The sequence below is a fragment of the Vidua macroura genome, chromosome 4, assembly GCF_024509145.1.
Source record: "Vidua macroura isolate BioBank_ID:100142 chromosome 4, ASM2450914v1, whole genome shotgun sequence".
In the NCBI taxonomy this organism is placed as follows: domain Eukaryota; kingdom Metazoa; phylum Chordata; class Aves; order Passeriformes; family Viduidae; genus Vidua; species Vidua macroura.
Window position 1 is genome coordinate 49,757,045 of NC_071574.1, and position 26,345 is coordinate 49,783,389.

Here is a 26,345-nt window from a genome sequence, read left to right on the forward strand (position 1 = left end):
TAGCTGGAAAAAAGTTTCACACTACAATTCAGATTTTACTTTTTATCCCACTTTTCAATATATAAAAGTTTATGCTGTTTCTTTCCTTTCTAGGATGACAACAATTAGACAGTGTAAATACTACAGGGATTAATTTCCCCGAGACAGTGTGATAGATTTTCAAGAAGCCTGAGAATAATTCCTCTAAATAAAGATACTATGTTCAAACATACACCTAAAATCCCAGCTTTAAAAGGGTGGTAATGCATTTCCAAGCTTTCCAAATTATCCATTGTATTCAGCAAATTATATTTATTTCATCAGTATTTCAGGAGTCAAAACACAAGTTAGAAAATAAAAAGCAAGGATATCTCTACTACACTGTAGCGCTGTATGCAAAATGAACCTTGATGGGTGAAAAGATAATTTTTTACCTATCTCATTAATTAACTATAAAAACACAGTTGTTAAATTGGGCAGATGCCATTGCAGATTTTGCAATATAAGCAGTCATGATTTAACTTACTACTTGAATACCAAAAAAAATCCTTGAAAAAGTATATTCTGCTTAGAGAGGTGTTTACAAGGTTCTTCACATAGGAAAGAGTTCTCAGGAAAAATATTTGCATTTCACAGATCACTTATAGAACACTGAGGTGTAATTGTCAACATATATAGCCACGGCTTTCATCTCCCATTCAGGAAAGGAATCATGTTGTGATAGGTCAATATTTTTTCTCATAGAACGGATGTCAGAAATTCAATTTTAAGAACAAGTTTTATAAAAAATGGGCAACTTTTCTGCAGCCTATCTTCTAGGTTGAAAATCTGTTACACTGCTACTGCAGTATTGACTCTCCTCCAGCATATCGTTCACACATTCCAAGTGAGAGAATTAGCTCATTCTCTCCATAAAAGACAAGTACTCTATATAAATACTGCAAAATATTTTAGTAACCACACATGGGTTGCTTGAAGGAAGAGGAGTTTGTTGTTTTCATAAGTAACCAAAAGAAGTTCTTAAAATATTACTTAAATAGAAAATTTCACATATTCCTCATTTCTTCCTCTTTGGAGTGACAATACATTTTGAAGTGTGAAACAGGATGGAAGCTCTTGTTCCTCCATAGCTCTAATCTCTAATGCTGCTTGTTCCCGGACACCAGAGGCTAGCACCATAGGTACAGACATTATCTAGTAAAGCATCAGGACTGTGGTGTCCCTACAGCATACAAATAAGCAGCTGAAGAGATGGAAAAATGGAAAGTTGTAAAGTGATCCGGAAAGATATCAAGTGGAAGGGATGTACAAAGAGTCACTTTTATGTTTATTCCTTTCTTTTTTCCTAATGTGTCAGTGAAGAAATACCACTTTTTGCCCTGCAAAGAAGTATCAAGAACATTGATTAAACAATTCTTCAGGGAAATTTTCATAGAACCCTTGTTTTCTGTGCTACAAATGTACACAACTTGTCCTTGCAAGGACTTTTACCATGGAAAGATATCCTTCTTGCCACCTGTCTGAAAACCACATTGGTAATGAACAACAGGGGGGTTATAATCTATATTAATTCTTACTTTTCTAAGCAATATAGAGGCTGAAAACTGTAATATTTAATTACCAGAATACACTCTTGAAGTAAACCAGTAAACACTGTGCTTTTTCTTCCTAGGTTGGAACTGTGGCAAAACCATAATAAATAACAAGCAATGTAAACAAATGAAAAGAAAGACACTTTCAAAAATGAACTTTCACAATTTTGCTTTGCAAACTTGAAATTCAAATCACCTCATATAACTCACAAATGCATATAAAACTTAGGTGAAATTAAACAGAAGGCTATTCTCTGGTTAATGGGCATGACAAAACTTTAATAAAGCTGTGAAGTTGGACAGATGAATATATCAAAAGATTTGGAGGAACTTATATTAACCACTTATTTGCACTTCTTGTAGGTGGAATTCTCATTGAAGCAAGAAGCTTATGATCCCTAAGCTTTCTATATATTTTTCATATATTTGTAGCTTTTTAGATAGCTAATGCATGGCTGTAGCACCAGTACTTTTCCTACCCTTTCCCCTATATATTAGAACAATAAGCTAACCTTGTAAAAAATTCCTGAAATACTGTTTAGTCTTATTGTCAGGAAGATGGCCTACAAGAAGAACGTTTTGGTTTCCAACCAGAATCTGAGACATCATAACAAGAAGTGGAGCAAAGAAGCCATTGGACCAACTCCAAGGGGTTGACCCAGGGTTGGGTTACAGGGGCAAATTAATCTCCTATTGGGCATATCTGTTATATATCCTAATTAATTAACCTTGTAAAAATTGTAGAAATCCAGCCAGGTGTGCCCATCACCACTGGTACACCTGGAAGCTTCCAAATAAAGGTCTGCTTTTTACTTTACTATGATAATACTGTTGCAAGGCTTTTTTCTCTTTTGATTGTAAGCAACACTTAACAGATACCATTTGGCCTAAGGTGGCAACTACTGTGTCAGATTCAGGAAAACCCTGTAGGCCGAGGTTGTGCTTCAGAGAAAGTGCCTACATGGAAAGATTGCCAAGGAAGAAATTTAAGTTTTCAGGAGGAAGTAAAGTTGCTTTAGTAGTAGTCTTCTACTTCTACATCATTTACAGCTCTTAGTTTAGCAGCCCAATGTTACCATCTCCCCAAGAGTCTAAGGGCACATTCTGCTTTACTGTCTCAGCCTGAAGAGCTTGTATTTTCCTTGGGAGAATCATGTAGTCAGCAACAGCAGCAGCATGACCTGCATCACTTCACAGCACAGCTGCCACTTCCAGCCTAAGAAACAGCTGCCCTTTTTTTCTGTCTATAGAGAAAAAGTAATTTGTTTCACCAGTTCAATCCTATTCATGATTGAACAAAAAAAAAACCCACAATGTTACTTACTTTGTGCCTGACTCAGTCTTTTCCCAGACTTCTTTATCAGGTCAGTCAGGGCTTTTGAAAATCATAGCATCATAGCATCATTGAATGGTTTGGGTTGTAAGGGGCCTTAAGGATCACCTACTTCCAACACCTCTGCCAGAAGCAGGGACACCTCCCACTAGACCAGTTTGTTCAAAGCCCTGTCCTTATGTACAGCTGGGGAAAATCTATCCCTCTGCCATCCCACTGGCATCCATCTGACATGGTTGACTAAATATAATCCTTAACTGGGGAAATCTTGAGGGATGTCATCCATGAGGCTAAATTTGTGAGCTCTTTATCAAGTGGCACCACAAAAGAAAGGAAGAAATTGCTGATGAAAAAGAGAAGGCTTAATAGAACAAGCAGATGAGAAACAAATTGAAGGGATTCTGGGGACTGAAAAAGGGATGAAAATACAGAACTAAAACCAGATGATAAACCAAAACCTAAAATGTCAGGACAGAGAGAACAAGAGTAGTAGACACTAAATGTAAATATAAAAATATGAAAAATATGACCAAAAAAAAAAAAAAGGCAGTAAAACAAAACAAAGTAAATGATAAAACAAAGAGAAGGTCACTGAAATCTTGAACCTTTTTTAAAGGAAATCCCAGTAGTCAATGTAACTGTACAACAAATACATTACAGAATATATGAATCTCCAAGTTGTTTGAAAATTTTGGAGTGTCTTAAAAAAAAAAAAAAACTGGTTTGTATTACTATAGCTTCAGAAATATGAAATATTTGAGAATCATACTCCTAAAACTTGTCTTTGAGAATTTGCCTTTTCCCTATAACACTTGTCTCAACAATACCAGACTTTTCAGTAGCTCTGAAAAAAGAGTAAAATAGTCAGATGTTTCCATGGTGCTTCTGAAAGCCAAATAAATACCGTTCATCTCTCATTAATATTTTTGGGTTCAGACTTTCTCCATGATATCTTATCACTGATTTTGGGGTACAGCTGCAACTGAAGCAGCAGCAGAAGTGTCCATCTTTTCCTATTGGTCTCATAGTTACCTTGGCCCTGACCAGTCCTGCCAGACTGAGCAGATACTTCTCTTCTCTTTGGAAAGGGAATTTATAGAATTAACAATTGAATAACAATGTCGAATTAATTCTTCAGCATATTTGCCGTGAATCACTCTCTAAACACTATAGATTTTATTTAATATATCTTACAACATTTTTGTCTGCCTTGGTGACTTTGAGTGGCTTTTTATCTTCGAACCAAAACCCTTATCATGGATATTTTTGCAGCATGACTAATAGCTATTAGTGGTCCAAGCCAATGCTTTTCTGCTTGTAGTTTAAGAACCACTGCTATCCCTTGGGGCATAAAGTGATTGTTCCTAAAACAGTGGTGAAATTTGCTTTTTGAAAACCTTTGTATATGACCATGTCTGCAAACAACTAAACAGACAAGTCCATCAGTGAGAGGAATAATGTACTCATGATGTTAGCCTCATTTTTATTTGGTTGCAAATGAAAACCATGAGAGCAACACTACCAAAGTAGTCATGGCATTTTTTTTAATCCTCTCTCTAGAAAGAAAGTATAAACACGTGTTTTAACCCCATCGGTTGAAAAGAACAGCTATTTACATGCTTACATTATCATTAATTTCAATGGAAGCATCACCCACAAATTTACATTTGAGTCTTTTAAAGAAAAAAATAATAAATGAAAAAAAAAAAATTAGCTGTTATAGTACTTTGATAAAAGCTGAAATGCTTTATCACCTGTCACATTTTTAAAGGTTTTTACTATATTCAGGTGTAACACTCAACATGTTATTTATGCAGTACTGAATTGCTTATGTGACCTAAATCAAGGGATGATATACCCTTCTCTGTCTCACAATATCATCTTTCAACATCTCAGAGCATTCTGCTGAATTATGCACCCCTTGGCTCTGTAATTAGATACTATCTGACTGGCAGAAGTATCTGCTTCACTAAGTAGGCTGAGGCAGGAATCTAGAACACATTACAAACCTTGTGCCAGAGATGCTTCCATGAGTAAATGCAACACTCATGATCCAACAAAAATGTTGAGCAGAAGAAAACCAGTTATACATATATACACATACATACATATTTTGTATGTACGTTTGCATATCTAACGACTTGCATATCTAAACAGTCCTCACCCTCAGTGTCCTTACTGCTGCTCATCCAGCACACACTCACACAACCAGGTTACAGCCTGCTCCCAGGTGACCTGAACTCTGATAAGAGGGCAAGTTATCTCCCCAGGGCTCGTGGTCTCTGCTAGACCCTGTTGCCTCTGCCTCCATAGCTTCTAGAGTCAAACCACGTGATACACATCTAGATCTGACTCTGGAGTAAAAGCAGCTCCTGTTCAACAGGGCACAGCAATACTGTGAAGTCAGCCAGGGCAAAATTTATTTCAAATAAATGAAAAATATGTTCAAATTAGTTGAAAGAAGATCACTATCTGTCTACATCTAATTGCATTTTATTTATCAAGTGCTGAAAGTTCTATCAGAATTTTCTTATTAATGTATTTATGCCATTCAGTGTATGACAGGACAAAATGAAATGTTTGAAAATCAGAAGCAAATCTGTGATTAACTCTAACCTAGTCTACACTTCTCCTGGGAAGAAATACTGTAATATAATGCTTGTTTCTTTTTTGCTTTTTCAGTCCTTACTTCTCTCACACCTCATATTTACCAATTTGACATTTCCAAGAAATTCTTCTCAAATAAAAGAGAGACTCTGGGGAGACCCTTGGAAATGTTCCTCTGGTTGGTAAGAGAGAAGAAGCATTTCTCTGTTCTGCAAAGACAGTCCTTACAAAGATTGAAGGGGAAGAGGCAGGAGCTACTGAAAACAGTTTTGTTCTCAGCAGTTTACGTGAGACACTAGAAGCCAAAACAAGGAGGGTCCAACAACCTCCTTTCACATTGTGCAGTTTTTCGAACCATTCCTGTATTCAGCAGAAGCCAAACAAGATTTACCTAGACTCTCCGGTGACATTTGTATGAAGCCCCTTCAGGCAGAGCCTCCTATGTAGGGAACAGGGTAAGAGAGGTAATAGCTGAGCTGTTACCATTATTTGAATAACCCTTAGTTGTTGCAGAGTTCTGTGATTCTATTTGCTAGTGTCCTCTTCCCCTCACATTAGCCTTATAACAGCACCAAGCAAAACACAATACTATGGAGCACAAAACAAATATCAATACAATATTAGAGCCAGCCATATGGTCCTACGAGTAATCTTTCTGCTTGTAAAAAGATGGACTGCCAATAGCCTTGAAATTTCCACTACCAAAGAAAATCATAGAATCATAAAACGGTTTGAGTCAGAAGTAGACCTCGAAGTCTATCCCCATATTATGGGCAGGGACACCTTCCACTAAACCAGGTCACTCAAAGCCCCACCCAGCCTGGCCTTGAACAATTCCAGGGATGGGGCATCCACAACTTTTCTAGGCAACCTGTTCACCACCACCAAAAGTAAGAATTTCTTCCTAATATCTAATCTAGACCTACCCTCCTTCTGCTGGAAGTTATTCCCCATAATCCTATCACTACATCTTTATGGCTTCTTTCACATCAGAAAAATTCAACACAAAATTCAGCATAGTACAATTTTCTTAACAGCCTTAACACAAGAAATTTATTTTAAAAAATTTTCATCAGCCATCACAATCACCATGCAAAAATAATACGCAATAATTCTCTGAGGACAGACAGGTTCAGTTGCTTGCCATTTACAGCAGGAACCTCCCAGTGCAATGTTAAGGCAGCAGTCAGAAAATATCTAAGCCAAGTTTCAGCAAGGCATATGATAACATTCCCTTTAATTTTCAAAGTGTGCTGTGGGATCTCACACTAAAATAGCCAACTGAAACCTCATCACAACCTTTCAGCCTCTTTATGATCTCTCCTACAAAATACGTCTGTAGCCAAATATTTCCTGGATTAAGTAGCACTTCAAATCAGGATTTGGGTGTTGTCCCATTGCTTTGGTTCTTTTGAGTTTATCAATCATTGTAAGCTATGTAAAGAATTACTCTAGGATGATTATTTTATATCTATTTGTTTGGCTAACAATACACATACATTTCAAGGCCTTCAACCAGTTCTAATTGGTAACCAAGATTCAGCCTTGTAAAAATAAATGTGACAGAGAGAATGCTCTGTCTTTCACAAGGTATTCACTAAATAAAGTGAATGAAACAGCAGTATTTCCTAGTATTTCATAGTATTTACACTAGGCAAAGGCAATGTATTTGTCATTAAGAAGGTTGACTGGAGTATACTTCATAAAATTAGTTTCTATCTCTTGGAGCACAATTCTTTGAGTACACTTAGTGACTATTCACCTGGATAAAGTTCCATGGGAGTTAGTGGATGCATTTTACCAAATACAGTGGTTTCTTGTCAGGTGAGCAAAATGGGCTCAGACCACATGGGAAGTACACTTGCTTTTTCTGACATTGATCTTCATTTTCACTGAGAGCTTGAGTGTTTCTCAGCCTTCAGTGACAGGGCCATGGCACATTCTGGTCTTGTTTTTTCATCAGTTAGTTTAGTAACTGTATTTTGTCATCTCTGAAACAAACTCATTGGGAAAGGAGAGAGTAAAGTTAATTGTTGCTCTGATGCTTGTTGATCAAACAGCCTGTTCTTATATTATCCTCTTTTTCCTTCATCAATTCATTTAAGACTAACAAGACTTGCTATACAAGAGACAAGGTGCTGGGATTACTTTACTTACAAATACAGTATTTTCAAGATGGCTCCTTTGAGACAGGAAACAACACTAGACCATAAAACTTTTTATTTCAGCAAAACAAGCTCAGTTTTTCAGTGGGAAAATGCTGCTGTTTCTGATAAGTACTTTTTTTCTTTTTATGGCTGTTTTACAGTATATTTAATATGAGCATGGTTAATATCTACCTTAACCTATATAAAACATGACATTGCCCAGAGAAGTTGTGAATGTGGGACTCTGGGCAACCTCCTCTAGCAAGTGGCATCCCTGCCCATGGCAAGGGGGTTGGAACTAGATAATCTTTAAGGTCACTTCCAATGCAAACCATCCTATGATTCTGTGATTACACATTGTGCAAACTCCAGTCAACACCTGTCCTAAAAAGGAACTTTCTTTGGCATCGGCTTATGCCATATTTCCCCTCTGTGCCTACTCTGTATTGGAAGGCTGATTGTAGTGTTCTGTAACCTGGCATCCAACCAGGGAAACATTTGTTTTCCACAGGTGCAGTGCTAGTAGGAGATTTATAAGCTAGTGTTCCTGTTGTTTGATTATCTGCTACGTTTGATAAATGGCTTTCAGCTGAACAATCTGAATAGCAATATAAACATTTTTTCTTTGTTTGGTGTAATCACTGGATCAGGAAATTGAAACCCATACTTCTGCACGATTGTGTAACAGTGTTATAGGATATATTAGCCCTCTGATTTGCTTCTTGGGTCTTTGACTGCATAAAATAAATGCTGATTAGAAGTGCTTATTAAATTTTATTACCACCTCTTAAGAACTAGACTGTGCCAGTCAGGTACAGATGAAGCGTGATATTCAGGAAAATTAAATGGTAAACCAGCACAAATTTTGCAAAACTTCAAATTACCTTTTGGACAGAACTGAGTTTCTGGTGAAAATTACACTATGGTTTGTTCTTTTAGCTAAAAAAGTTACAAAGAAAATTCACCATAAGATGCAGTTAAAATACAGGTATTTTTAAGCTGTAATCAAAAGAATGAACAAAAGAATTAAACTCACTGTTGGTCACCAGGAAGTGTGGTTGAAATACGGTGTTAAAAAAAACCTACCTACTCCCATTCATCTGTCTTTGCCAAAACTTCTGAATTCAAGTTGTAATTGAAAACTCATGTTTCCCTCATCCCTTTTTCTTTCTTTACTTCAAACATCTGACCAGATTGCAGAGTAAGCTTCCCTTTCCCCCCAGAAAGCCTGATTGCTCTTCATCTCTCTTTCATGTCAAAGTAATTCATTTCTAAATAAGTTTTAAAATGAACACCCAATTTTGCCAGGCCTCCAGGAGTGATTTTATTTCCTCTGACACTGCCAGCATGTGGAACCCTTTTTTCTGCTGCCTCTCACTTTTGGCTTCATGCTTTTAAGACAGAGTACTTCACTGCCACAGTTGAGGTTTCTGACAGCTATTAAGTGAGGCTCTTACCTTTTCATGAGATGTACATCAGGTCAAAATGACAAGTTTGTGCTGCAGGTGGGTTGTGGGAGTGGCTGGGAGCTCATTTCCATGGTGCCAAGTTCAGAAGTAGATGGCACCTCCTTGTTTTGTTTCAGTAGGGCTGAGCATGTAATGAATCAACCAAAATGAGACAGAAGCACACCAGAGGTCTCACATCACTAAGCAGATAGATGTCCCCAGATGGAACCTGGAGCTTTTGTGGTGAGCACAGTTTCCTAGTTTCTGGTCAGCTATGCTCACTGCAAGTGTCACAAATATCTTGCCCTTTTGTATGAGATCATCACCATGCATTGCCATGGAGCATGTACAGTGCCATCATTTCAGATGAACTCTGCCCTTCTGGCATGTTCTGTCAGTTGCAGTTTATGTCTGAAATGTGTTGAATTCAAAGTATTGCTTCCCTCTCTGATAGGTTTGTTGAGGAATTCTCTGAATCCAAGTGAACACATTAACCTAATCATCTTAACAATGAAAATACAGAGCACTTAACATTATTTTAGTCTCTTCACAGCCAAACATCAGCTTTTCAGGTTCCAAAACAATATTTCTAAAACCGGAATCACAGCTCTTCCATTTTCCTCCAAGATATCTCTATGAATCCAGATACCAGAGAGCTTTCTCCAGCATCTCACAGGCAAACTCAGTTTTCTCCACAAGAATTTGATTTATCTCCTGAATTCCCTGTACAATATGAGTGTTCCTATTTTATTTCCCTCCAGCCAATTCCCTGTATTCACAGTCACAGACCTTGTATAATTACCACTCAAGATCTTCTGAAAACTAATTACTTTAACTCAGTATCTGCAACCCAGCCAGCATCATTTGCCATGACCTTGGTTTCCACTAGTTCTGGCTCTTGGTTAGCTTTATCTTTTCAAATATGTCTACAGAACGGGGAGGGGAGGGGAGGGGAGGGGAGGGGAGGGGAGGGGAGGGGAGGGGAGGGGAGGGGAGGGGAGGGGAGGGGAGGGGAGGGGAGGGGAGGGGAGGGGAGGGGAGGACCTTTGCTTCCACCAGTAATAACCTATTGTGTTTTACCCATTAAATCCCAATACCCACTCATCATTTTCTATCTCATCTCCTGTACTGCTTGGTGTAACTTAATTCCTTTAAAAATCATCACATACAAAATTTACAAAAGTTGTGAAGTACTTGATTATGTGTATACAATTTGCAATAAGATTCCCACCCAGTCCAAAGAAATCTGCTATGAAGCATTGCATATCAGTGGTCAAACAGAAAGTTCTCTCTTCTGCAAGAAGAATATTATTTCTGGCAGATATGGCTGATGTTGTGACACGATTGCACACAGTTGTGATGTCTACACGAACATTATGTTGTTGCATGAATCCTGTGAGCATTTGGAGATATTTTAATTTAGGACTAAATTTTGGCTTGAATTTTCATTGCATGTTAGATTCATTTTGGCTATAGTAACATGTCTGATCTGTGTGAAACTAAGGGGACCCAGCTTTAAAATTATCCCAGGGAGGGTTTATGACTTTTTACATCAATGAGAAAGGACAAGGAAAGAGTTGAATTTCTGCTTTGACTATTTTCAGCTGTTTATCTGGAGACAGTTTACTGAAGACTTTGCTCACAGAACAGCAGCATAACACTTTATGCAATGTGCCTCATACATGAGTAAGATACAGGCATTTTAAAATGGCTAGAAATTGGGAAGTCAAACTAAATGTGAAAGTAAAAATCATTCAGTTTATCATTCCTATATGTTTTCTGTGTCCACTAACAGACAATAGTTAGAGAACAGGCAAACTGGAAGGTCATTGTTATTTCAGTGTACCTTGCAAACAGAAACTAATTAATGTAAAAGAGGGGAAAAAAGTCTACAGCATGTCACCTAAGGAAATGTTGCTATCAGTAAATTAAAAATGTATGGCTTGAGCTGCATAGCATCTGCCTACCTGAAGCTGTGCCTGTAAATAGTGTGGAAGACCAGAGAACTGAAACAATGGATCCCAGATGGGTCATGAAAAGAATGTTAGTATTAATTACACAATTCTAAAAAAACTACAGTCCCCAGAAATCTGAGAATAAGTCTCCATTCTTAGAAGATCTGTCCTAGATTACATCATTTAATTTCCTACTGCTTAACAGTTATGAGTTACCACTTGGTGATAACAGTTATATGTAGGAGTATGAAAATAATTATTATTCAACAGCTGATCAGTGTTTATTTCACTTCTATCTTTTATCGCTAGCAACAAGAATAAATACAGAGTGAAATGAAAATTGAACTTTGATAAAATGGAACTTTTTCTCCAGTTTTAAAAAACATCGTTCAATTTTTGCTTTGTTTTTTTTTTTCTTCTGGGCCTTTCTGTTCTCTGGTTCTACTCAAAACAAGAGGGGTTAGAAACAGAAGGAGGGAGCTTGTAGATCTACTTGAAATTTCTCTGTTTAGTACTTAGTGTTTGGTCACTTGACCAAAAAGGACTTTTTAACACCTCTAGACTTGCTTATATTTGGATGTATTATGAAATACTTGAATAAATTACTAGTTATTTTTGTGGCATAGTTATTTTCCATACTGTCAGCTGACATTTTAAGTTACTTTGGGGATTTCTCTCTAACAATATGAGTAAGATTTTTCAAATATGTTTACTTCTCTTGGGAGGGAATGTTTAATCCTACTACATATTCAGACATTGGTGGTAATTCTGCTGTTTGCTTATGTACCATTTCCCATGATAACACCCTGAACTGTAAAAAAAAAGAAACACCATACATTTGCCTGAAACAGTAGTTGTGGATCTCAAATCCTATTTTCTCCTGTCATGAGCATCTTTTAATCTTGCTTCTTATTTATCACACTGCTCTAGGTGTTTGAACCTATGTTGTGTATTTGGGGACAATCATTGGCCACCTCATATCCTCTTTGAGAATATTCTGTAAATAAGGATGACTTTAGTCGGAAGTGAACTAGAACAGGACTTGCTGAGGATAGACAGATAAAGATGAAAGTGTTTGATATCTCCAATCATGTGGAAAAGTTTGCAAACAGCATGGCTCTAAGTGAGTCCTGGTTTGTGAACTCTGACCCCATGTGTCTGTAAGCACTGCTGGATCACTCAGTAGAACATTTCATACTGCAGAGAAACAGACTTGTGTGATCAGCAGCAAATGGCTGTCATGAAAAATACAACGTCTGCTCTGACCCATTTATTTTTAACTTGGCCGCAGCATTGGAATACCCGCTATAGTGTTTTCTGGCAGGCAGATGAAGTTTAAAAACAAGATTTCTATCCCTTCCCTCTTTCTCTTTGCTGCTCTCTTTCACCAATTCGTTACTCATTCTTTCTAAAATAGACTTACACCGCTGTAGAGACTGATAAATGCTAATAATAACATAATAGTAGCACATGCACACAGGGATCTCTGACTCACTTTACGTTTAAACATTGCCAGGTGCAGTTAATGCATGCAATGATCTCCTTTATAATTCCCAAATTTCTGTTAGTTTGGTTAATTAACAGGCATTAGAGGTCTATGAAAACTGTATTCTAGTCTGTTGAGCTGCTTACCAATCCCATTCATCATATTTCTGAGTGGAGAATAAAACTGTTAGCTGATGAGATCCTGCTCATGGTATTACATGGCTCTGCCTTTTTGTCAGCTATGCTTTGTGTGGTAAGTGGGCCTGTTTTTCCAATACTTTCTTTCAGTATACCAGAATATCTCAGGAAACAACACGGTAGTCCATTACTTCTTTATATTTGCAGCAGTGTTGCAACTGGTGATTTTCCTACTGCTAGAAAGAATCAGCAAGTAAAAACTGGTATTCAGGAAAGCCCTAATCAGTCACACTTAGTTCAGGCAAAAAAATATTGCATTTTCATTGAAAAATGTTTCAGATTTTCATGGATTAATTACAGCCTAGAGTCAGTCTGTCATATATAACAGAACTGTTCATGCAAAAACAACTGAAGAAGGTAATAGCATAAATACATAAATGAAATAAAGTGTCATTCTCAACTGCAATCATCAGCAGAGAAAATTCAAAAATTGCTGTCATTCTTCAGAGTTTACCTTCCTAAGGAATAAAATGAGAGGAAAGGGTTAAACGAATTCTGGTTTTGATTTGGGATACACCCTGGAGTTTTCATGTTCAGCAGACAACAAGCTTTCTGTCAAAAGTTATTATACCTTTTACTGTATTCCTGCAAACAGAAGCTGAAATGAGATGCGTTAAAATGCTGAAACTCCCAGCGAATGGTGAGCAAATCAGGGAAACCACCATTCTCCCTCAGTTTTCAGTTCCAAACACCTGACATATTATGTACTTTTTCTTTCCTGACACTTTATACAACTTGAAGTCTAACTGAAAATATTACCTTTGTGGGTGGAGATAAAAAAACAGGCTATTGTGTAAAGGTTGGAGGTGTCATTTGCACTACACTAAAGTTAAGGAAAAACTAATTTTCCTTTAATCCTTAAAGTTAAGGAAAAACTAATTGTTAAGGACAACTATTTCTCAGGTGTTCACAGAGCATTGTCTCACCTGGGACCACAAGACATTCTGCAACCAGTAATGAAGTCTGCACAGGTCTTTGAACAAGGCAGAGATCAAAGTTATGGTGTGATTAGTGCACCAAAGTGCTGATTCAGTCCTTACTTCCCAGAGAGCCCTATCACTCAATACATGGAAGTGATGCACAGGGGTATCTTATAGTTACAGCACTACTTTGTCCTGCACTAGCACTGAGTGATGAACGACTTTGTTTCCCCACTATATTACTTAACCTAATTGGAACTATGCTCTCGGCTATCTCATTACTTAATAATAACTAGAAATTTGGTACCTTAATCTTTAAACCCTGAGTAGTTAATTATTACTTATATACTCAATATCCATTTTTAAAATTAAAGATCCATCTACATTGCACACTTTTAAGTGCTTAATTTCTTTTTTTAAGCAATAGATTTTCAAAAAAGGCAGAGAGCTTGAGATTTTTATGCTGTTACAACTCCTCGAGAGCATACATAAAACAGCTCTGCCCTAGAATAGCCTATACTGTGGCTGCTGGCCTTGATGTATGAAAGGGAGCAGATGACTCATCCACCAGTTTTTTGTAAGTAAAATACAAGACAACTTCATGAAGCAGAATATAGACACCATTGCTGAAAAGACTCTAAATTTATGCTTTTGTTTTCTTTTGGTTTTTAACCTTATAGGTGTAATATCTGAAAATCAGAATGTTGCAGGTTTTCTGCTTTATATCAGCTCCTAAACCTGTTGGTCAAAAGAGCTACCAAGTTACTTATTCTGTATATATACATCTGCAGCTGACCAATGTTTTACTGAGGCCAGTGTAAGCAGCTTTACTTTCTAGTCTGAGTCAGGATTTTGCTCAGAGATGTGTATTTTTTAAATAAAATGTTCATAAAATCATACTTTTCATATGATAATGTTCTTACAGAGGGGCTAGAATCTATATCATGTCATAGAGCTAAATGTGTTCTGTTCCAGGAATAAGACTACAAATAAAGAAGCTGAGATTATTAAATCATCTGTCTGCTTTTCTTTTGGAATAACATTTCAATGGCTTCTTTGCATAGATATCATTTAATACTGTGCAGCAAGAAAAATCAATAACAACATTTATTCTAATTTCATATCATGTCTTCAAAAAATGCTGAAACTCTATTCTTGATTGCATTTCTGCCAGCTGAATAACCTTCTTCCAAAGTGAAAATTGAGACAGCACAAAAAACATATCACAAATTTCACTAGACAGCTCTCCCGTTTTGAAACCTCTTGCCCTTATTTATTGTGACCTGCTGGAGTAGCTGATGCTGAAACCACCTGACTGAAGGAACTACATGATTCAAGACTGCTCCCAGTCAGGAGCAGCTAAAAAAAAAAAAAAAAAAACAAAAACAAAACAAAAAAAAAAAAAAAAAAAACCAAAACCTATAGTATTAATTATCGGCATTCAGCTGTAAATATTGGCCAGTACAAGTGTCCTTACACCCCACAATCTTCCACATGAGGATGCAAAAGAATATCATCCACCAAGCAGACAGGTTTGCAAAAGGTTTGACCACCCAGCAGATACAACAACAGCTGCCATGGATATATTTTCCAGTTAGATGAAAAGAACCTATTTCCTGAACAAGACCTTTAGAAATGGAGCTTTTTAAATCCTTATGAACTTGAAGAGTCTGAGTAGGTGCTTATATTTTTGAATCATTGAGGGATTTGAAAGAACAACCAGATTTACCCACTGCATATGAGTGAATCTGATAGAAAGCATCATAGAATCATAGAATGCATTGGCAGGATACTTTCAACTGGAACAGGTTATCAGAGACTCATCCAGACTGCCCTTGAACACTTCCAGGGGATGGGCATCCACAACTTCCCTGGGCAAGCTGTTCTAAAGCCTCACTACCCCCAGAGTAAAGAATCTTTTCCTAATATCTAATCTAAACCTACTGTCTTTGAATTTGAAGAATTCCATTCCCCCTTGTCTGTCACTATATGCTCTTGTAAAGAGTCTTGCCCCATCTTTTCTCTTAAGTTCCCTTCAGGTACAGGAAGTCCACAATTAGATCACTCCAAAGTAATTTCTTTTCTGGTCTGAACAAACCAAATTGTCTCAACCTTTCCTCATAAGAGAGTCTGATCAACTTGGTTGTCCACCTCTGTACTTGCTCCAACAAGTCAATTTCCCTCCCAAGCTGAGAATCCCCAGGCTGGATGCAGCACTGCAGGTGGGGTCCCACCAGAGACCTCATCAGCCAACACCTGGAAAGGGAAGTTCTCAAGGTATAATGTGACAAGTGGAAGGAAGCAATAATGCTAAAGCTCTCATTTTTCACTGTGTCTGTCAGTCTGCCTCTTAGGAGATTCTCCACTTGAACAGCAATGCAATGTTTCATAGTTGCCTGCGGGCTAGGAGGGACAGTGCTTTGCATTTAGATGTAGTAAAGTAGCAAGATATGAGCGTCTGGGCAGAAAAATATTGCATTTTCTTTAAAAAGCTGTAAGCTCTTCAGAGACTGAGTTCCTTCTGTGTTACAGAATTTTCAAGGAGAAACAAGTTTTTCTTAAATAACAATGTATGTCTCCTTACAATTCCTAATAGTTTTAAAGCTTGTTAGATAATTAGCAATTAGTAGTATTCGAAACAAGGGTGAATTCCAAAGAAATTGTTTTTTACATTTGTACGAGTGTTGGCTGATTTGTCAATGCAGCTCATGAGACTGCATGGTTTTATAAACGTGTGCAAATATTGGCCAGAAAGGCTTTTTATATTTCTTTTTGAGAAATGGAGGAAGAATGAGTCTGTGTGTGGTTTTACTGCAGTACAGAAGACATGCCTGTCTGACATTGATGGATGATGTCCCTAGATAAAGTTCCAAAGCAAAATAGCACTAAGGTTGTTAAAATGCTTTCCACAATTCGTACTAGCAATGAATGATGGTTTTTCTGTCTTCTTTCTTGCCATGCGTGAAATGAGTCTCTACCTCAGTGACTCCAGCTGCTCATCTGTGACCACTTCTGTTGCTTTCTCTGATGGAGGCTATAAAGAGTCGTCCTGTGGCAGCTTCTCCACAATATAACTACTGCATCAAGCAAAACCACAAGATTGTCTGTTTGTATGGGGAGCTGTAACTTTACAGCTTCTTTTTAAAATCAGCAGGCTGGGGATGCTGTCCTATCTATTATTCCTCTTACAAGCTTTGGAAAAGTTCATTGAGGTTTCATTTTCATGTTTTGTACTACCTTGCAATGGATGTTGCAGCAATTAGAAAGGTTTTCATGCATGAAAGCCATCCCTTTATCCCTCTGGTTGCAAATTCCATTCTAAAGAATGCTTTATTATATTTCAGCTACAAAATTATGATGCCACCAAACATTACAGCTACAGGCTAAAGTTCCAGCCAAGAAAAAAAATTGTCTTTTTGACCATTTCTTTCTGTCAAGCTGTTAATCATGTACCTTGTTTTGGTGCAGTATGTAATAAACTGCCAACCCTAGTAGACAAATATCACAGCAAGCTGTAGACTGACTGGAGCAGTCTAGCAAAACAATACCTGCGGCACATATACATTTATATTTTCTAGCTTAGTGTATTTGCAAGCCCTAGTTCAGAACTGAAACAGTTTTGAGATCTGTAAACTTAATAATGGGATATTAATGCACTTAACTTGCTAGAAATTTTTTAAAGTTTTAATAAAGGAGCTGTTTTTCATCTTCACAATTACCATATTTTTGCAATTGCACAGCTGTGCACTTTGGTGACAAATTGGCCCAATGTAGCCAAATATTTGCTTCCATGTTTGTAAAGTTTTAAGTAAAACATATTTAACCTAAGACACTCAAGTGCAGTGAGAACCCTGAAATATTTGGTTGTAGAGTAATTTATTTGTACACAAAATTAAGGGTCAATGACCAAGTATGAGGCTAGGAATTAAGCACATAAGTAATTTATTTCATCTTTATGTGTTCTGTAAAATTTCTATTCGCTGTGTTGAAGGCATGCAAAGGTTCAGAGTCAGTGAACTAGCCAGCAGCCTGTTGCACATGTCAAAGAAAAGTGAATAGCCCCAAATTTTCTTGACAGCCTTAGTTATAAGAATACTTCAAAACATATTTTCTCCTTATTTTCCATCTCAGTTACCAAGTTAAGCTTCACAGATTTGCTACTAATTAATGATTAAGACTAATCAATTAATCTTTTTCATCTCTGGTGTAAGAGGCCAATTCAGGAAAAAAATCTATTCTCCAAATAAGTGGAAAAAAATTCTGCGCTAGCATCCTAAGATATTTTTGATAGGCTGCTTGCGTAACATGACCCTTTTTCAAGTTAGTTTGAAGTAAGATGAAGCATTTTCCATGTTAATTCAAAGGCTGAGCACCTTATTGAGCAGTTCCACAAAGGGACGTTATGTAAGAGTCCCAGAGCAGTACATAGGATTAGACCCAGTGCTCGTCTGTTATTCCAGGTCATCTACCAGACAGATAATTAAAAATAAGAGTCTGGAAAGCATATATGGTGTTTCCTATTAAATCTGTTTCATTTTATGACTATTTTCAGCTCAGAAAATTTCCTGAGGCCAATATGAGTTAGGAATCCCACTTAGTAGAACTAGGAAGCCTTTTCTTCCATTTGGCAGTTGTAATCATTCTTTCAAAAAGAAAGCAAATCTATTTTTAGATTTAAAGAGAGAGGATGAAACAAGGCAGCAGAACATGATTATTTGCAATCTCTCATATCTTGAATACCTGATTCAGTCTCCTTTCTATCTCTTTTCCCTCACAAGCAATTCACAGGCTACAGGTTTTTCTAGGATACCTCCATGCTGGAGCACTGTGATCACTACAGTGCTTAAGACAAAAAGGAAGGGAGGAAGGAGGGAAGGAGGGAAGGAGGGAAGGAAATGGAAGTCAGGCATGATGCTGAAGAGCACAGTACTATTTGGCCTGGCAAGTTGAGAATCAGCAATCCTCTGTTCTACTCCACAACTCCAACTTATTATCACTATCTTGTGACTGTCTATTTCAAAGTACATCTCCCGCCACTGCCTCGTGCAGATGTAATTTGTAACAAAGCAGCATCTGCTTATGTGCAGTTTGTATAGGAGCTGATCCACCAGGAATGCTCATGGAACACCTACTGCATGAAGCCATGCTGCTGGGACAGGCAATGGAACTCTTATGGATCCCATAGGACACAAGTAGGAAGTAGCTGTCAGGTGCTGTCAATCCTGATATGCTGAGGCATGTGGACAAGGCAGAGCATTAGTGGAATTTTCATTAAGGAAAGGCTCTTGGTGCCTTTGAGGCTAGGTGGCACCAAGTGAGATTTGGAGAATCTTCGTTTTGGAGCTTGATGTCTAAGTCCTTCCTCAGAGGCCTGTGAGGTTTTTGAATCTATACGTGAAGTCTTGACTCACTCTAGTACTACATATTCTGTATATACATATTTACTGCAGTAACACCACTCCTTCTTCACTATGCTCTTTTCATGCAAGGGACAAGGCCAGTGTCTCAAGAACACTGACCTCATTTATGGATCCTTTACAAGGATCAAGACTCATCAGGGCAAGAATTATTTTGAGGCCATGCAGTGCACTGGAGCATTAGACAGATGTCCAGTACATGCTGGTCAGACTGCCAGCATAAAAGCCTATAATTTTTTTTTCTTCAATTATTGACTCAGTCTTTAAAAAGTTATACATTTAAGCACAGTTTTGTTGGTACGCTACCCAATGTTGAAGTATATTGAGAAGTCAAGACATCCCATATCTACGCTTTTTGAAAATGAGACAGACTAGTCTTTTTTAATTCAAAACTTGTATATCACTTTCAGAGGTTTAGATACTTAAAAATCTATTTACTGATCCTATCAAGTATATGTAAAATATGTATTTCATGTCCAACAGAAGCAAATTGTAAAATGTCCTGAATAGTCTAGTAATAGACTTGTCTGACCTCAGAGCTTTACAACTGATTTCTCAGTGAAAAATAAAAACCAATATCTTAAGTACTGACCAAATCCAGGTTCCAGTTAAAAGCTCACAGACCTGACCATCTCCCTTTTTAATTCAGTGTGTCTTTTCAGACACCCACTCTGGAAACCACTTCTAATAACTGTGACATGATCAACAGCATCAGCAGAATCAGTGTCCAGTGCAGTGTTGTCACAGATCAAAGCCCTTTTGAAGGTACAAAGCAAGTGGTGAAGCAATTCTGTGCCCATTCCAGAAGTGATCTAGTTGTCCTTCTAACTCTGAATTTTCTGTAACAAGCAAAAACCTGCTTTTCATAATCACTTGATCCTCCATGTTATTACAATTTTTCCTGTTCTCCAGTGGATTTCAGTGCAACACTGTTCAATAATTAGTTTTCCAGACTTACTAACACTAGGAAAATACACTGGAAGTTTGTAACTCAGATACCTGCATCTCAGCGGTATTTATCTCTATCCATATAAGGGACATTACTACATCAAAGGCTCTATACAAGCAATCCAGTCCATTGTTTTCTTTTGTAAGTTATGTCCATTTGGGAGTCAGAGAAGTGTTTATGGAGGAGAATATGAAGGCAAAGTTCAGGAGAGTTTTTGCAATCTTTGTAAATCCAGTCCTAGAAGAGGATTTTGAATTCAAATCCAGTGATTTTTGGAATGTCAGCAGTGATCATCAGCTAATCAGCAAGATACAGACTTCTGTTTATCATGTCTTCAAGTCTTACCAAGACTTCTCCAGTGAAAGTGCAGATCACTCTTTCTTGTCTCCCCAGACTTCTGGGGATTGCAGTGATATATGCTCCAGAGGCTGCAGTGGTATACAACATGCCAACTACCCTAAAAACCTTTGCTTATTCTACTACACATGAACCTTTCCTTAACACCACTTTGCAGCCTCTGACTTCTTTGGAAGATCATTGGTTTTGCTGCTGTATTTCACTTTATTTTGTTTGTGGTACTAGCTAGTCCTATCAGTTTGTAAGCTCTGCATGTTCTGCTGTGTATTCACTTTTCCAGGTCACCTACAAGTAAAAAAAGATGAAAGTGCTCTTAAACACCCCAAAAGCTATCCTCTTAAAAAACTTCCACATAATTCTTTATGCTTTCCCACCTTTCTCTCTAAACGTGAATAAGTTCATTCTTCATCAGGCTGAATAGTGACTTGTACTTCACAACCTTACATGTGAGTTCTACCTGAGAAACTGTGCTTGGAAATTTCATAAAGACTGAGTGCATTATGTCTGACTCTTCACCCGTATCCTCTCTGACGCAATGCTCACAAAGGCATTCCTCAGCTTTGTTAACCAGGCCTGCCCTTTTGCAATAGACGTCAGGAAGCCCTGCCTGAGAATGAGTTCTGTGGCTAATTTAGCAGAACCTGACCTTTCAGAGGAGGCGGGAAGGCCAGTGGAGTGTGTAACTATGGGAATGGAGGAAAAATACCCATGCTGCAACATGGAAAATGAGGAGACACCTATGTAAAACCTTTGGCTGAGCTCCATTACATTGCACATTGGGGTGGAAATCCAGTTTGGCATAAAATGATCATTGCACTACCTAGTAAGATATTAGACAACCCAAGGATTTTTGCTCTATGTGACTCAGCCATAGCCATAGGAATGGCTTAGTCAGAAAAATCGGTTGTGAAAAGAATGGTATCTATAATTATATAGATATTTCAAGGAAAAATAACTGTTTATCTACTACTTTTTACAGAAAATCACAGGAAATATATGCATTTGCATTTAAACAGTATTGTAATATTAGAATACAGAAGTTTTGGTAGTATACTGAAATAAAACCACAATTACTTCAGATGTGCAGAGAAGGGGGGGCTTATGTTTCTGACACAATTGGCAAGTCATGTCCCCAGCTTCAGAGCTGCCAACACTGTCAGCTTTAGAGTCTCAGCAGGAGAAAATTTATACCAAGGAGGTGCACGAGCAGGGAAAGTGGGAGCTCCAGCTTCAGCAGCTCCTCCTGCTTTTCAGGATTTTCAGTAGAGTGTGTTTCTCACAAATAAACTGCTCCCAGCTGTCTGCCACCTGTATTTCCAGCACTGCAGGAAGCTACCCCAGGCCCAGGTTAGGTGCTAGTGGAGGCTGGGTGACGCATGTGACTGTCCCTGCCTGCCACAGATGACCACCAATGACCTCCTCCCACCTTCCCACCCAGAGTGGTTGTTATATCAACACCCATTACCACCCCACCCACCATTCCCTCACCCTGCCAGGATGTGGTTGCTATGTCAACAGTCTGTTTGTGGCATCCACCCCAAGGAGGAAAAGGCTGGAGGTGTTGCCATGGAAACCATGCTGTCCTGAAGCATCAGTAGAGCTGGTCTCTTCCCCATCTTTCTTCCTCAGAATGTTCTGTCTGGAAGCTGAGGCAACCCCTGGATGTATCCTGCTCTGTCCTGCATTCCTTCCCCATGGATGTGTTGGCCCCAATTCCCACAGCTGCTCCCACTCCCCTGGCAGCAGCTTCACCAGGGGATGACCTGGTGTGCACGAGTGACTTGAAGGGAGACCTTTCAATGTCACAGCGCTGGAGCAGCTCTCATCTGGGGACACAGTCCTTAACCAGAGTAATGTGAAGGACTCAGCTTCCCAGAGAACAGTGGAAATGAGAGGTCATGGACTGAACGGGTGAGGGAAGTGCTGAGTGCTTGACTGTGGGAAGATGCAGCAGGGGACACACATCTAGATATACATTCTCAGACCAGGCTTGTATCATATAGCAACAACAACCAAAAAGACCTTTTCATCTAGAAATACTTCCTGCCTTACATCACTCTCTTAAAATTGAAAAAAGCTCCAGAAGGTGTGATTTTTTTCAGATAAGTTTGTTGTGGGAAGAAAGTGTCTGAACCAATTCTGTAGAAAGGCTGTAGTAAGAAAGTGTGAAAAAAATATTCACAAATCCAAATATTTCCATAGAACATTAAAATACACAAGCGCTTTTAGCACAGGTATTTGAACATACAAATTTAAAGGACTTGAGTGCACAACATAACAAAACCTAGTTAATGAATCCCTGCTTATCCCTAGAATATCTGAACAAAGTAATTTGCTTTAAAGGATCTCTCCTCTATCACAGGGAGCCTCTAGGGATTTGGGGAAATAGCGTATTAAAGGAGTTTGCAGACATAGTCTGAAGAATCAGAATGCTGATATTGCAGAAAAAAAGCCATGCCCTAGTTTCAGGGTCACAGAACACTCACACTCAGTATTTAGCTTCTTACATGCACATTTTAGTTAGGCTGTGATATAATAAATACTAAATAAGAAGCATTTGCACAGAAGAATATATCAGTGCTTAGAATAAAGGTTTGTCAAGAGTTCATGTGCATACTCTGAGATTAAAAATACTGATTTGACACTAACGCTGAGAAATGTACAGTTTATTCATCTCATATGAGTTCCCGCTGTTGAATCATCAAAGGGGCAGAGATGGACTCTCCTGAGGGAGGGGCACTCTCCTCTTAACTGTTGTTATACATTTGCTGCTTCTTATCAAAGAGAAACATGTAACTGGAGATGACCTCACATAATCAAGGGGGTAACTTAGAAAAATGCCCAGATAGAGAGATTTTGCGTTGTACCTGCTAACAAAAACATCTTTCTATCTTACAAAGCCTTCAAAAGAACAACTCTTGTTGTTCTCTAACTGGTATTACAGCTCAAGTAATTGTCTGGAGCATGCTTACAGAAAACTAGAAACTGTCATCTAATCTCATTCTAAAGGCCATTATTTCATTTGTAATTGGATGGATTTCAATCATACTTCTCATTAGGATCAAGCAGTTTCAAATCCATCTCAAAGTTAACCTTTGTGTTTTGCTCTTCTCTGAGCTCACCATGTGGCATACAAAATTGGCTCAGAGTATGACATAAAAGATATGCAAACTATCATTCTCTTTCACTAGACTTAGAGCTTTATCTCTGGGGAAATCTGAATTTGTATAGAAACCTCAAAACATTATATTCGTTGCATTGTTGCATATAGGTCTTTGATCCAGTAGGTGCTTAATGTAAAAATATAGTTTTTTTCTGGAAATCACTCATCTAGTCCTGCCTAGGAAGAAGCTTCTCAGTTCCACATGTATTTTCCTCATCCACTTTGAAAACCTGCCTTTTCTTTTGGACTTTGCAATGTCTGTAGCAGAGTTCTTCATTGGAATTGCATGCTACATGAAAAACTCTTTGGTTTGTTTTCATCTGAGAATTTAATTTTTTCCCTTTCTTCCACAGTAAAATATTGTCAATAAAAAAAATCCTTATCACCTTTTAAACCAGTCATTATTTTACAGGTTTTAATTAAGGAATTCTGTGGTAGATTTGGATACATGTACTTTTCTGAAGTTACAAGATGGATATGCCTCCTTTCAAGAAAATACTTTCTTCTGGCAAAACAGCTCATGGAAATAGCACTGGTCCTTCCATTAACTCTGCTAGGAATACAAGAAGCTTTGCAATCAAAGTACATTGATCTCAGTCCATGGGCCTTTCCTGAAGAACTTCCAACCTGGGGAAGAACTTCCAACAAAACTGGGGATAGAAAAAACAATAAGGCAGGGACACAAATTAAAGTACATATGTCTTCAAATGGGTCTGTTTATTTAGCTGATTCAAATTTCTTAGCTTAGTGCTACTGATGTAGTAGAAGACAGCTTTTAGAAGGGAATGAGGCTAGTGGGGTGAAATTGGGTACTCTGTGTAGTGAAATAGCACAGAACAGTGGAATTGACGTTGGAGAAGAACCCAAACATGCCTCAGTTAACACTTACTACTTCAAATCTACTTTTAAAAAGTGAGTTTGTTACAAATTTTATCAGCATAAGGAATTAAGAACAAACTCTTCCATAAGTAGCTTGAAAGAAAGCAAACTACTTTAGTGCTATGTGATGTAATGTAAAAGAACAAAAATGAACATGAAATTCTTCTCTGAAACTTCAACTTCTACAGGAACATTGATATTGACAAAAAGACTGTTAATTTAGGTACAACATAGAGGATAAGTTAATATCCAGAAGCAAGAGAATGTTACTTTATTGCCATTTATTAATGTAATATGAAATTACCTAATTTCAAAGTAATTTCAAAATGCAAAAAGTCATTATTAATATCAAATTCCCCATGATTTAAAACTGCATAAAAAGTTTTAAAATAATGCCCTGAAACCATCACAGGATAATTTAATTGAAAAGCATAATTCTGGATTTTAAGAACTTCAGAAAGAGTCTGGTTGCACACTTGTTGCTATCTGTGTGAATATAAATGATTGAAAGGCTTGAATAGCATATACAGATAAATTATATATATGAGATAAATATTTTAGAACTTTTATCTTGATTTTTCTGAAGGCCTATGTTTCTCTGACTAAGGCATTGGTGTGGCATATACTGCTTCAAATACAGATATTCTGCTCCTTCTACAAAATATATAGAAAACAGACATTAATAAAAGAGACCTCCGACTAAGATTTCATTCCCCTGAAATTTTCATGTGGGAAAACCTTCATTGATGCCATCCTGCACCTAGTTTGACTTACTTTGCAGATTAAACAGAATGGAATTTGCACGTATACATATTTACATGTAGGGGACAGTAGATAACATCGTAAACTCATTAGAATTAATACAATAGGAGTGGAAACATGACACATCCCTGTACAGAAGACCTGTATAGATCTCCAGCAAAGCCCCAGTTAAATCCTCTGACACATTTCTTTCCTCATCCAGACATGGGAAACACAGCATACATATTTCTACTCAGCAAATATTAGGTCAATTTTGAAAAGCAAATTTCACAGTCAATATGGAGTGTGTAGCTGTTTCAGACAAGAAGGACCAATAAGCCCCTCTCATGCAAGTGGATAGCAATGGGAATGAGACAGAATATTGAGAAATCCTAAATGAGAGCAGTCTGAACAAAGGGAAGAATAGTGTGTGGAGTTAAAAAGGACAGAGAGACAGCTTACAGGCAGCAGATCTGCACCACCTACCTGAAATACCTTTGCCAAATTGTCGAAAAGGGCTTGACCAGCGCTGACTTTATGCTTGACTCCCCTGACTGTGCCATTTTTGCTGAGGATGTTGACTCGCTTTGTACCAAACCCCTTCTCTTTAGTAGCTCTAACTAAAATGAGCAAGTCATCCTGCTCATTATCATTCTCATCGCACTCCGACCCTACGTGTCCATTCTGCTGCCCGTCCACTTCACTCAGCCGGCTGGTTTGGTCAGTCTCTGAGCTGCTGGCATACTCGGAGTCCAGCGAGTCAGCAGCCTCCCCATCGGCGTACACCTCCTTCAGCACCCGCCCGCTGTGCGACGATGCGACGCGGAACCGAACCTTCCTCAACAGCCTCTCGTTGTCCACCTTCACCTCGCCCTTAAACATCGCCTCTTCCATTGATAGAAGCAGTTTGCATTGTTCCAGTGTAGTGCCCATTGCATTTGCCAGTTTGTCACACTTAACAACAATATCAGCGCTGTTTTCTGTTGACAGAGGTTCTCATATTAAACTAAAGAGGGTTCCCAAGAAGCCACTGCCGTTCTGCAGTTAATAATGGATGCATTTGTGCTATGGTTACCTTTAAACTAAAACCTGTAAAGTGATCTCATTAATTAAATATTAAAAAGACATTGTGTACTTTTTAGCACTAAGGAAGAAAGCAAGAAAGGGAGAAATTA

The 26,345-nt window shown here is 38.0% G+C and overlaps 1 protein-coding gene and 1 long non-coding RNA gene across 3 annotated transcripts in view; one reads left to right on the plus strand and one right to left on the minus strand.

The window, feature by feature from the left end:
- Positions 1-26,067, minus strand: part of GRXCR1 (glutaredoxin and cysteine rich domain containing 1) — a 36,855-nt gene extending 10,788 nt beyond the window's left edge. Inside the window, exon 1 of one of the 2 annotated variants that reach the window (XM_053976847.1) lies at positions 25,657-26,067. In XM_053976847.1, coding sequence (XP_053832822.1) covers positions 25,657-26,064 — 408 coding nt within the window. In that variant the 5' untranslated portion in view covers positions 26,065-26,067. Of the gene's footprint in view, positions 1-25,625 lie in introns of both variants that reach the window. The other variant, XM_053976849.1, reaches the window with a different exon arrangement.
- On the plus strand, positions 21,926-24,136 carry LOC128806949 (uncharacterized). The gene is made up of 3 exons (XR_008436988.1): positions 21,926-22,051; positions 22,249-22,473; positions 23,963-24,136. It is a non-coding gene; the product is annotated as an uncharacterized LOC128806949 (long non-coding RNA).
- Positions 26,068-26,345: the final 278 nt, after the last annotated feature.